General features: G+C 39.6%; 1 protein-coding gene across 2 annotated transcripts in view; it reads left to right on the top strand.

The window, feature by feature from the left end:
• The first annotated feature begins 1,685 nt into the window (after positions 1 to 1,685).
• The window catches only part of SORCS2 (sortilin related VPS10 domain containing receptor 2), a 761,685-nt gene continuing 749,612 nt past the window's right edge, over positions 1,686 to 13,758 (top strand). For both annotated transcript variants that reach the window (XM_075194428.1, XM_075194425.1), the window contains exon 1: positions 1,686 to 2,067. In XM_075194428.1, coding sequence (XP_075050529.1) covers positions 1,768 to 2,067 — 300 coding nt within the window. In that variant the 5' untranslated portion in view covers positions 1,686 to 1,767. The remainder of the gene's footprint in view (positions 2,068 to 13,758) is intronic.

The following is a 13,758-nucleotide window of genomic DNA, read 5'->3' as shown; positions in this document are numbered from 1 at the left end:
TCTAACACTTCCTCATCCCTGTGACTGCTGTTCTGACACAACAGTTTTGATAAATAGTCACGATCTTTAATTCCTTATCATTGCGATAATGATTGAAAATGATTGTGTACAAAACACGGTGATTGCTAAATATGCCCCATTATTGCAATGATAAGGAATGAAAGATCGTGAATATTTATCAAAATTGCTGTTTCGGAACCCGAGTCACGATAAACTGCGGACAAACAAGTGTATCTATCTCTTCTGTGGTCACTATCACAACATAGCCACCTTTTGTGGTAGTAACCGGAGGGAAGAGTAGATAAGATGCAGTGAGGGATTCTAAGTTCCTTATATCGCAATGCTCTCCCCATAGGATTCAATGGCTTACACCATCTTCAGATGTAAAATTTTCAGATCTTGTTAAATCACACAAAATAGCAGTCCCCATAGATACCTATAGGGATTGCTTTTGTGTTCTCCAACAATGGGAACCTTTAGTTATAAAGGGGCATATTTAACAAACAGTGATGGTGCACTATCCACATATCATGGGTATCTGCTGCTTTGCATTCCTTCGTTTTTGGGAGCAGTCACCACCAGCAGTCACCACCAGCAGTATGGTGACTGCTCCCAACTGCAATCTAACAAGTTCCAAAAAAAAGTTTTTTTCCGGTAACTTGTCATGATAATGAAGCTGAAGCTGGCGTACATTATCATATATGACAGATTTCAGTGCTGTCAGCTCTGCTCTGAAGAGCTGAGCTGGACAGCGCATGTGTGGAGGGATCACATGATCCCTCCCTGTCACTCACTGCTCGCTCTTTGCAGAGACAGAGCGGAGATGTCTGTGCGCATGTGCAGTCCTTCGAACTGCACATGCGCAATTCCAGTGTGAAGAAAAATGAAGAGGACCAGGAGGAGATCCGTGGACACCGCGTTCTGAAGAGGGGGGGTAAGTGTGATTTTTTTTATCACAGAAACAGCAGTTTAGTGGAACTGCTGTTTCTGTGATGCGTTTTTCATAAATTTGAGAAATAGTTCAATCCTTATTAATGCGATAAGGATTGAAAACTATTTTTCACTTCATGATAAGAATGATAAATGTGCCCCAATTAGAGGGGTTACTTAAAATTGCGGTGGTCCCCTGATACCGTTTTTGGGTTATTTGGAACCTGTTAAATAGGCCCCTAGCACTTTATAAAATGTTTTCAGAATGTCATATGAAACATGGAGTTGATCGTGGCAGAACACTTCTTATATTATTCTCTTTGACTAGGCATTATACTATTCCAACTGCAGGTAATATCACTTGTTTGCTTAAATATATATGAATATTATTGAGGCTAATCTGGTGAGATATCATCAGGAGAGAGCTGGTGACTCGGCAGATTATTAGGAAACAAAATGCAGCTGGTCCAGTCACACAGCCCAAGGTAGCTCACTATGGGACCAGCGGGGGTGGGGGCGTCTGCCCAGTCTGCCCCTAGATATCATGTTACCATATGACAGACCAGTTGGTATTCCTCCAGGCTCCACAATAGAATGTACAGTACATAGACAATCTACTTCTCATCTGTCAGGTACCTTTACAGGTTATTTCACGCGTTCGCCAGCAGATGGCGCCCAGATCCCTTTTTGTAATGACAGGTTCAGTTCTGAAATCTCACTGCTGTCCAATGTAAGGAGGAAAAAACCTTGCTTTGTTTGCAATCCCACCCTCTACGAGTATCTATCTATCTAGCCTACACATCCCCAGCCTGTCACTAGCCACATCAGAAGAAGAGCATGGCACTGAGGGGGCCACCCATGGGCATCCTGTGCTTTGCCCACCTCTCCCTGCTGGTGCTGCTGGTCCAGGGCACAGGGTGGGTGAGCAGGGGAAGGAGTGCACGGGATCTACAGGAGGCTGCTGTGGGCAGAGTTGATGGACACGGGGATCGGATGGTCACTGAGGAGGCTTATGCTGGTCGCTTTGGGAGGGCTACATCCAGGGATCACATCTCACTGGTCAGCACCTCGTTTGTGCTCAAGGGGGACGCATCTCACAACCAGGCGATGGTGCACTGGACGGGCGAGAACAGCAGCGTGAGTGACCCTCTTAAAACGTATCTGTGTGTTGGAATTAAGGTGACCAGTGTCATCATTAGTCACCTGTCATTGCTAAAACCTTCCCTTTGACCCCCTCTAGTGACTTGTCCTGCTGGCTACTTGTACCAAGACATTGGCAAGGAAAGAGTTCAGTGCCCACTTACACCTCTTCACACTACCTACCTTTGTAACTTGTTCTTCTTTTATTGCTTCAATGCTGCTCTCTTACTGCTACCTGCCAGCACTATTCTAGCTGCCAGAGATGTATCTACCTACAGTACTAAGCAATCAGTCAATCATGACACTTGTCAAACTGATATATTGCTCACTCATTCCCAGTTCATAGGGCAAATGCTGATGACGTGTTTGTGGATTATTTGATTAAGTCACAGCTTATATATTTTGTGGTTACAAGTTGTTGAGACACTTTCACCCCTTGGGTATGCATTGTGTTTTTTTTTATTACTGAAACTACAGATGATGAGGGTCTGGGGTCTGCACTATTTATCTTGTAAGTTGTGTAGGTGATATCACTGTATCTAGTGGGTTGTACTGTCAGGTATCTTACTAACAGATGATGGACGACCAGAATATTAATTAGCGTTTTTTGGCTGTGGGTGATGTGAAGGATTTATCCTGGTTGTGTGGGTCTTGCACTGTTTGTATCCACTGATCAAATGTCACGAGAAGGAAGAAGCTGTTTAACTTCACCCCGGGTTCTGCACTCACCCTATTGTGTCAATGAATATATAACAGTCTGAAGCCGTACATTATCCCCTCACCATCAGGGGATGCTGGAGAATTGAGATTGGGACATATGTTTGCATTTCGCCTTCCTCAGGTCAACATAATTTATGTATGAAAAGTCTGTCTTGAAAAGGGGCTAACTCAGATTGAAACACAGTATTTAGGAGGTCTGATACATTATGTTTAAGGGGTATATTTACTAAACTGCGGGTTTGAAAAAGTGGTGATGTTGCCTATAGCCACCAATAAGATTCTAGCTGTCATTCTGTAGAATACACTAAATAAATGATAACTAGAATCTGATTGATTGCTATAGGCAACATCTCCACTTTTTCAAACCCGTTTGAACTGTTTAGTAAACATATCTCTAAATGTCTTTACTTTCATTTGAAAATGTTGTTTTTTAATGTTGATAAATGAACAATGTGTCCTTACTTAGTAGTGGATGTTGTTCTTTTACAATTTTTTTCAATGTATCCATATATGAACTTTTCTCATCCAAAACTTCAGAGTACTTGTTTTTGGTATTATTTATTTATTTATTTATTTATTTATTTATTTGTTTTAAAAAAATCCCTTTAGAGTTTCCTTATTGCAGACAGACAAATATACAACGAACTTAAAGTAGCAGCAAAAATTCACATTGCACTAGCACAGTGGTTAGCATTGCTGGCTCACGGGATCATGGGTTCTATTCCCACCAGCTGTGTGGAGTTTATATGTTCTCGCTATGTTTTGTGTGAGTTTCCTTGGGGTGCTCAGATTTCCTTCCACAGTCCAAAAACATTCTGGTAGGTAAGCTGGCTTCTGACGGTAATGACCCCAGTGTATTTGTGAGCCAGATAGTATAAAGACTGTAAGTTCCATTGGGGCAGGTACTGATGTGAATAATTAAACATTCTCTTTAAAGTACTCCATAAAATATTGGTGCTATAGAAATAAAACTTAATACTAAAGCTGTTGATGTGACTTCCTGAAATTAATTTCTTGCAAATGCTATGTTAGTGGCTGTTACCTGCTGATACCACCACTGGGGGTACCCAAAGTTTCATGTTTAGCACATAATATATGCACTAATTCCGCTCTGCAACCTTTTACGGAACTCCTTTCCCAAATAAGTGATGTCAGAGCCGGGACAGGGCTTACTTATTCAGTGTATATGGACAGAGGGATGGAGCCGATGAGCGCACTAGGTGCTTCCTGCTTTTCCCAAAACACCTAGACATCCTAGCTGTAAGCTCTCCACAGGACAGGGTTAAATATAGAAAGCCGCTGGAAGAAAACCGGCTGAAGGGAAAACAGTCAGGCTGCATTATGCAGATAGCAGCACTGCTGCTAAATAAACGTCTCAGTCCATTTGACATCCTGCACTAGTCACGCTTTTGTTGGCCTACAGAGCTCATGTAGAATAAAGTGGCCATTAATTAAGTTGACCCAAAGCTAATGATTGAGGGAGTCACATGACCAATTCTTTCAAGATTACACGTCTCTGTTCTAATTTTAGAAAATTGATTTTTCTTTTTTTCTTTTTTTTTCGACTTCAGGGTGATATCATGGCCAGAAACCGAGGTTTATTTGTTAGGAAATTCAATCCCATCCTGAGAGTGATTACACAAGGTTTAATTGTTTTTTTTGTTTTACCTTTTTCTCTTTTTTGTCTCTATAATAGAACGTGTCTGTGGCGTTATGCATGTACCCATCAGTAATAACAGACAAGACGTTATATAAATGGGGATAGTCCTCAGTTGTTGGAGTGTAATAAGTGTTGACCTCCCCAGGTTGCTTCTGTCTGGACTAAAGGCGCCATAACATGAATATTGTGAGGACTCAGTCACATTGCAGTAGGCCGCGTACATTACATGGTTACACATGACGTCTTTGCTTTCTAACACGCCAATATATTTGATAAAAATTAGTAGAGCTGGGCTGGGATATCCAATGTAAGTTACCAGTTATTAATGTAATGAAACCACTTTATAATACAAAGGTTTTGCTGCTGAAATGTGAACGGTTTGCATACAAAGAATTTGACGACATCGCGCTTCCAAATACCGTTCCCAGTCACTGGGTGGTGTCTTAGTGTCCGTCATTTGCATTTAGGCTTTGAAAGCTCATTTTATTTATTAAAGTAAATTTGTGCAATTTAATAGCTTGGACCAGTGTGGTCCATTGTTTTCATGGCAGTGCTCACATAAATATATCTTTGTAGGCTGAAATACTCGGGACACACCCCGGTCATGTGCTTGCAATGGGAGAGTCAGAGACGGACGCTGCGGGCGTTTCATGTGTAAGGTGCTCATACACAGTTCTATATGGCCTCTCTGCCTGACCGCCATGCACTCTCTGGCAGATTTAGTAATACATGTTCATAGATTTGTGTGACCTAGGTCTCTATTTATTAAGGGGCACATGTCTGTGCCACATTATAGCCGCTAATCACAGCGATAAGAGAAGCATTTTTGGATCAATACCTGGACAGCTCCTCCGATAAGAGGCTGTTGTAGCAAAGACAATCCCAAAGAGAATGTGGGTTCTGTCCCTGGCTGACCTAGCTGCTCAGGTGTGTCCCGAAGACCGCGCTTATACCAATAAAAAAAAGGGGGACGGATCTGAAAAGATCCCTCTGCCCATCGCAACAGGGAACAGTGCCCATAGTCTTCAGCTACTAACTGCATCTTCAGATGGCCAACTCTGAAAAATACGGCGGATAACCGTATTCCAAGTTAGATGCGGTCATCATCTGACCGCAGGCACCTTCCTGACTACCTGACGTTTAATAGATCTCAATCAGATGTTGATGAGGATCGATGGGCAGCACGGTGGCTCAGTGGTTAGCACCTCTGCCTCACAGCACTGGGGTCATGAGTTTGATTCCCGACCGTGGCCTTATCTGTGTGGAGTTTGTATGTTCTCCCCGTGTTTGCGTGAGTTTCCTCCGGGTGCTCCGATTTCCTCCCACACTCCAAAAACATACTAGTAGGTTAATTGGCTCGTATCAAAATTGACCATAGACTCTTTCTCTGTGTGTATGTGTATGTTAGGGAATTTAGACTGTAAGCTCCAATGGGGCAGGGACTGATGTGAGTGAGTTCTCTGTACAGCGCTGCGGAATTAGTGGCGCTATGTAAATTGCTGCTGATGGCTTCTCAGGGCCTATACCCACTATTATTATTTCCAGCCAGTTAGATTTAGAATGGTCCAATTGTTCAATAGCATCACAACATGTATGTACACCTTTATACAGCTGTTGAGCAAGGAGCAGGATATCTTTCATTCGATGGAAGATATCGCATCTGGAGAAATTGTCTGTAGTGTGTACCCAGCCTGTGTGTGGCGTGGTGTAACTATACTATACCCGAAAACGATTGACAAATTGGGACAAATTAAGGTATGAAGCCACCTCTGTTCTCAGCAGCTTGGGAATGAGCTCTTGGAATATTACAAGTTACATTAGTTCCCATTTACATAAAAGCTTCAGGTTTGGAATCTTGACATTGGCTGATAACTTCCTAAAGTTGAGTGTTCCACAAAGCTGCATCGTGGGGCCGTGTGTTCTGTCCTCTCAGCGTAAGTAGGTCAGGAACAGTGATTAAGATAAAGACATGGTGTCACCAGAGAACATCGCTCTATGACCCTATAGTAGCACTTTGCTACATTAAGTCACTTTGTCTAAGCGTATCCAGCAATTATGTCTATATTATCCTATATTATTCACCACACATTCATAGTGACTGTCCATCCCACTTTATTATACGTTATAGATAAAGCCAGACGTCTGATTAATGTGGTCCTCATTCAGCCAGTGTTGGTATTATCCATGTCACAATACAAGGCGTAATTCATACCGTTTATTTCTGATATTCGCCAGCTAATATAATTCTTATCTTTTCTACAATAACAATATTTGCTACAGCTGAGTAATACCATATATAATTGTGATTTTTTTTTTTTGCATTTTGCTCATAAAAAGGGGAAGGGGTATTTTTAAACTATATTTTGTACGTTTTTTAGTCATTCTCAGCAGCGTAAGTCCAGTGTTGAAGGGAGACTGCTACAATATTAAAAAACGAGACATAGATTTATAAAGTGAATTTTGCTTGGTCACTGTTTAATACCACAGATGGAAACAGCGCTATAAACCCTGATACTCGCTAGTACACACAGTAAACCTGACTAGTCAGTTGCTGGTGTCAGAATGTTTTAATCTATGACATCAGCTACTGCTTAGTACGACTCTATAGAGAGGTGTGTTGTGAGTTATGGGTATATCGCAAAGTCTGATTTACTTTATTTGGTGGAATTAAATAATAGACAAATTTATAATGTATTATTTTGCAGTACTTATGTACTTTTTTTTTTAGCAAATTGAATATAACATAATGTATTTGTTTTTAGGCCGTTAGGGACTTGACAGTCAGTGGTCATCTGTTGTCTCTTGATTAATGAGGGGTAGCGGGCTTTCCATGTTCAACATGCTGGTCCTCTGTCCTTACATTTAAAAGCACCATCATCAGACAATATCATCTTATATATCTTGGTCAATACAAGGACAGCACCTATTGCTGCAGTTGTGTATATAATTGTGGATGTCTTTTCTGTATACACTTCTATTTTTGTATCATGTTTCTTCAGCTTTGTACACATTTTAATGGATGATTTGACCTAAAAAGTAAATGTTTTTTTTTGTTTATATGTTGTGTCTTCTGTGTAAATGAAAACAGATCTTTTCTATAAAAGTCAATAAACAAGTACCCACCATATAATTAATGTTGAAAACCTGTCATTAACAAATCATCTGTGGATAAAAGTATAATGTACTGTGTATACCATTCATCAGATCACCTTCTGGTAGTTCGGAGTTTGCAAACCAAATCTTATCTGTAGAAACAAACTTACAGTCCCAATTTTTACAGGACAGTGCTGGATATGGGTACGCTCCTGTGATAAATAGACATGATTTGGGCAGTTTAGGGACATGACTTAATATGTCCTGATATTTTGCTAAGTATTGTTGTGAAACACGAACTGAAGATATTGGGATACTTGTTCTATTTTTGGGCAATCAAGTTACAAATCTCGTATTAGTGATTGAACAAAAAAGTCCTTTAAAAAGAAGTTTGCTCTTAATGTTGTTATTTAATACTTTTTGTTAGTAGAATTTGGTGTTCAAAAACAGCGTTCTAAAAGACAACTTTGTAAAAATACAATTTCATTTTAGATTCTGAAATTTTTTAGGGTATGACTCAACATGATCTCATTGTCTGGTGTTTGTAGAGGTTTCAAATCTGCAGAATTGTTTTACTCAACTTCTGAATCAGTGTCTGTCAAGTTCAAAGAGAGGAAGCCCCCAATTTATGTCCTTTATATTAAAGGTGCTCCCCTTGTTGGCATAAAATGTTTGGAAGGTGATTGGTGGTCGGCAACTTCTCTAATAGTAGGGGCCTGATTCATTAAGGATCTTAACTTAAGAAACTTCTTATTTAAGTCTCCTGGACAAAACCATGTTACAATGCAAGGGGTGCAAATTAGTTTACTGACATGAAAAAACAGTCAGTATTTAACTTATGTGCAAAACAGAAAACTAATTTGCACCCCTTGCATTGTAACATGGTTTTGTCCAGGAGGCTTAAATAAGAAGTTTCTTAAGTTAAGATCCTTAATGAATCAGGCCCTAGGTCTTTACGATGGCGACCGGCAAATCATTAGTCCCATCAGGCTATTGGTGCTTTGCTTGACAGAAACTAGCTTGAATAATGCAATTTCCCAGTATTCAAATCAAGTTGATGCAAATCACCGATTAATGAAATTTCTGCCCATGGTACCTGTGCTCACCGAGACATCCTTGTGTCTAATGTGACTGCTGTGGGATTTTCCTGTGATGTTGGGTGTTCTCAGTTTATAGAGGTCACCCCTTGCTTTTCTTTGGGTACAGAGTGCAATTACACAGGTGTCTCTTTCCTTTATTGCTTATAATCTGGAGGCTGAATTCTAGGAAAATAAACATTCAGGGTTAAAGGTCTTCGGTAGTAGAACAGGGACTCTGGGAACCTGTGGAATTTAGCATAACTTAAAACTCCGGTATAATTATTAGTAGATGTAACTGTTGCTGGCAGTACTTAAGTAGTAGCCAGTCTACACAATAAGCTGGGTCTGGTACTTCACAGCCGCATATATAGATGGATTATGGTTTCTGTGCAGTATTACACACAAAAATTTCCAGCGATAGCAAGAAAAGTAAAAGAAAAAAACAACCCATAATATAAGTTAGTGGAACAAATTAATAACATAATGTGAAAATAAATGTAATTTACGATGAGATCAGATACAATCATCCTGTGATTAGTAGAGATGCTCAGTGACCCCCGTGAAGTGGTTTTGGTTTTGGATCTGGATTAGCTTCGTGTTTTGGTTTTGGTTTTGGCAAAACCACCCTCGTGTGTTTTGGTTTTGTATGTTTTTAGAAAAATTGCTAAAATCACATAATTTTGCTTATTTTTTTTTATGATCCTACATTATTATTAACCTCAATAACACAAATTTCTAGTTATTTGCAGTCAAGTTTGACCACGTCACAGGTCACATTATTATTCACAGAAAAGGCAACAAACATGTTATAAATATCTAGGATTAGACTCCATACAAATATGTATTATTTGCTTTACTTCCCGAGGCGTGAAAGGCCCCACAGTATGTCAGTGGATGTTATTTAAATCTTGGTCCTGTCCACTCTATTAGAAGAGGTGGTGGCAGCGCTACCTGCTCTGAATGATCACAAGTCTAAGGGGGGATTTCTAGAGCTGGCGATGTATCGCGCGGACGTCGCACATTGCCGGTAATACGGTACAAATCTCTGCTCATTTTTTCCTTGCACCCTAAAACGAGTGGAGATTTCTGTCAAACCTCCGCTGTGAAGTGTCTCAGGGACACTTTGCGGCTAATTGAATCCCCCCCATACAGTCCTATTCTCCACCTATTCTCCAAAGGTCTTTATCCCATGTATGACCACTGGTAATTTATCATAGGTGCATGTTAGTTGCCCACAGGTTATTTTTTTTCCATCACGCTCCAGATTTTCTTTAGCCAATCCTAAAAAAAATGGAAATTTATTTAAGTTACCAGAGGATGATCTAGTGGCTGAGCAGCGCTCCGTGGCATGTTTGACACAAGGAATCATGGTAACTCTACAGTCACCTGATATCATGAAATCATTAACCAGACATGACCATATGATTGTGTAGTGATGATTTGTTAAATGACTGCTCCATAAAATATATTGTATTATATTTCAGCTCTAGGGTTGTCCCTGGTAAGTGGATTTGCTGTTGGGTTTTGCACAGACTGCTATTGGCCGTGTTCCATTAGAAACACTACAGTATATAATCCGCAGTCTGTAGATCTATCAGAGCCACCAATCAGAAGGCAGCACTGTGTCAGGTAGACCTTAGAAGCCATGAGATGTACGACGTCAAGCGAAGTAGCATATGGTTTGGTGTCCATAAAACTACTAATTGGTTAGGAAATTAAGAAGTCTTATACCAAGTCAGGCAGTGCCTGAGAACTGTTGCACATGTTAATGTGACGTGGTAACACCTAATCAGTACAATTCAATGCATGTGCCACATACATTTTGCCAAAATATTTCAAAGCCCTTATCTGCAGTGGATCAAATAATTTTGTACATTTAAAGCAAAGATTGAATGAGTCCCATATGTCAACTTTAATCAGGGTACGTGCGTGACATAGTTAGGGGATCAGTAATATTTCATCTTTATCTGGCAACAGATAGATAAAAGACACCGATATACCACAAATACAAATATATGGATTGCCAAATTTTACTCAGATTTGCAGAACTGGATTTTCCCTTAAAGACACAGGAAGAGTTAACAGTGCGAGAGAGAGAGAGAGAGAGAGAGAGAGAGAAAGAGAGACACACACACACCCACACAGACACACACACCACATATACACACAAAAACACACACAGACACACACACACACACCACACACATACACATACACACACACACACACACACACACACACACACACAGGCACACACAGGCACACACAGGCACACACAGGCGCACACACACACACACACAGGCACATACACACACACACACACGCACACACACACACACACACACACACACACACAGGCACATGCACACACACATATACACACACACACACAATGCAACAACCTGGTAGTGGAATGTAGAAGGAACGCTCTGCCCATTGTTGTAAGGATTTGCCCTGACGGAGATACCGTGAATGCGTCAGACTTTAGATTAATTTATGGACATATTGTGAACTGTTTGTTCTTTGGGAAGCTCAGATTCTTTCTCAGTTTTTGAGATTTATTTTAACACAGCAAATATAGCACTTAGAAAAAAAACATTTTTCAAACTATAGCACTAAAATGACAAGTAAAGCCAACTGGAGCTAGTTATTTGAAGTAATAGTCAGCCATGCCCTCTTAAAGCATAAAAGCAGCCGTCTCTTTGTCTGCTACTATTGTGTTTGTGCAAATATGATGTGGCTGTGTACATTCATGGGATTAAAGAAAAATTGTATATTTAGAGATCCCAGCTGTTCATATTTATGGCATTGTAGAGATACCACAAATAACAAGATAAAAGTGTTTTCCTTTGTCCCTTATCTTCCAACATTTACCCCGGCAAAATCGGGAACAAATATGCCTCGCCATGGGCTGCTCAAAAATGGGCATGTTTTAGAAGCCACGCCCACTTTCTGGGAAATCCCCGCCCACTTCTGTGTAAGCTCCGCCCTTTCATGATGGACAGACCACAGCCCCCAATTGGTAAGGTCTTTAAACAACCAAAAACATGTCTTTTATTTAAAACTATGTATTGAATTTTTTTTTACAAATCTTGCTTGGAGCTACAGGTTAGCAGTTCTATGAGTCTTGTCTGAGAAAGAAAAAGCTATTTTTAGCATTTGATATGTCCTAATGTAATATTACAACTTTAGTAACATAGTTATAAAAGGGCCTCAAGAAAATGGTCACAGTAAAATGAACTTTCCCACTGTAAATGATGAACTACTATCTCTCTATGTCATATACTACAGCTATATACAATATATCAAAGTAACAAAGTGCCGTGAGCAAGATTAAAGTGGTCGATTTATCAAAGCTTCTAAAAAGTAGAGATGTTGCCCATAGCAACCAATCAGATTATAGCTATCATGTTTTAGAATGTACTAGATAAATAATAGCTAGAATCTGATTGGTTGCTATTGTCAACACCTTCACTTCTCCTTTTTTGTAGTAAATCTTCCCCTAATACTTTCGTTATAAAGCAGCTATTTAGTCAGACATTGATTGATGGAATGTCTACATTTGCCCTGGCTTAGGGTGGCAAGAGTACGGGGGCATGTCATAGTTTTTTTCTTTTAATGTTATTAATTTTTTCTTTTTATATTATAATATTTAACCATAGCTTCAGTAAGGACTATATTATATCATGTTATTTATCTTGTGGCTGTGGCACTAGGGAGGTTGGCAGCATTGGACAGCACAGAAACAGAGGCCTAACGGAACAACACCCAACCAAGTACAACCAAGCCTGAAACACATTTAAATGTGAAAGGGTTACGTTGCCCTTTTTATTGTGCATCAAAGTTAATGCAATTTACCATGGGCAAAGAATGGAATATGTTGTATGAATTCTTTGTGTGTCTGTCTTTCTGCTGAATTATACCCCATAATAGCTGTAATCCCAGATATAGAGCAGTATAATCTTGCAGAAAAGAAGCATGAGCTGTTTATACCATCAGAAACGGAATCTAGACTTAATCCCATTACTGGGAATAAAATTGCTTGTCTGTAATAGTTGCAACATGTATGCAGAATGCTGACATCAGGACTGAACACACACAGAGGGAAATTGACTTGACAGATTGAATGCAAATAATGACGGGGAAAAAAAACTCACTCTGCATTTCTTGTAAATTCTCCTGTGCTTCAATAAAGGGCATTTGTAAATTTATGACTGTGAAATATACCCAAGGAGATCTCTAGAGGCTGGGTCATAAATATTAGCATTAACGCTTTTGGTGCATAATGAAAAGGTGCTTCTTAAAATGTTGAATGCCCTTCGCACTCAGGTATTAAGCTTCTGTTAAGCTTTTGGAAGGTTACAGAGGTATCCAAGATGATAACACATGTGAAAAGCATCAAAATAAATACATGTATTATAGCACATTACAAGAACAACCAGGAATCTTGCATTCAATATAAGTGTTGATATAACGTTTTGTAAGAATTGCCAAAGATCTTTTATTCTGTTTGATGAAAGCACATTACATTGGATGATGAGGAAATATCACGTAAAAAAGACCACACTCTATGATGGAAATATTGGACTAGCACATCGGATACGGCAGCCATTGCCCACATTAGTTTTATGCTGTCAATTAAGTATAGCTTGTAATATGTGACATCATAAATGTCCGTAGAGAAAACTGGATGTATGAACGGCCTCACATCCATATATGTTGTTGCTGTTTCTGTTATGTGATGCTGTAATGGGACTCGCAGGTTAGTCTAAAACTGTGAACGTTCTAATTATAAAATACATTTAAGAAAAAAAAAAGACGAAAGTCTGTTAATTCCATCCTATTAAACATCCAGCTGTGTTGAACCAGAGGAAGACAAAACACAAACTCAGTGAGGACGTCGCTAATTTCTTTTCACAGTGTGGGGGGGATATAAAATTTGTCCTTACCCCATAAATGTCAATCAGTGGATACATAGCCCCAATAATGCATTCTAATATTTATATCTAGAGATAAAGGGGTTTAGGCCTTTTCTCTATTTCATAATTAGCCCCCACGGTTTTTTTTGTAAGGGAAAGGCATCCATTACACTTTTAGATCCACTTAAAGAATTAGCCCTCGCCACCTCCCTTGATA

Source organism: Mixophyes fleayi, chromosome 1, assembly GCF_038048845.1.
Source record: "Mixophyes fleayi isolate aMixFle1 chromosome 1, aMixFle1.hap1, whole genome shotgun sequence".
In the NCBI taxonomy this organism is placed as follows: Eukaryota; Metazoa; Chordata; class Amphibia; order Anura; family Limnodynastidae; genus Mixophyes; species Mixophyes fleayi.
This window is presented reverse-complemented; position numbering and strand designations above follow the sequence as displayed.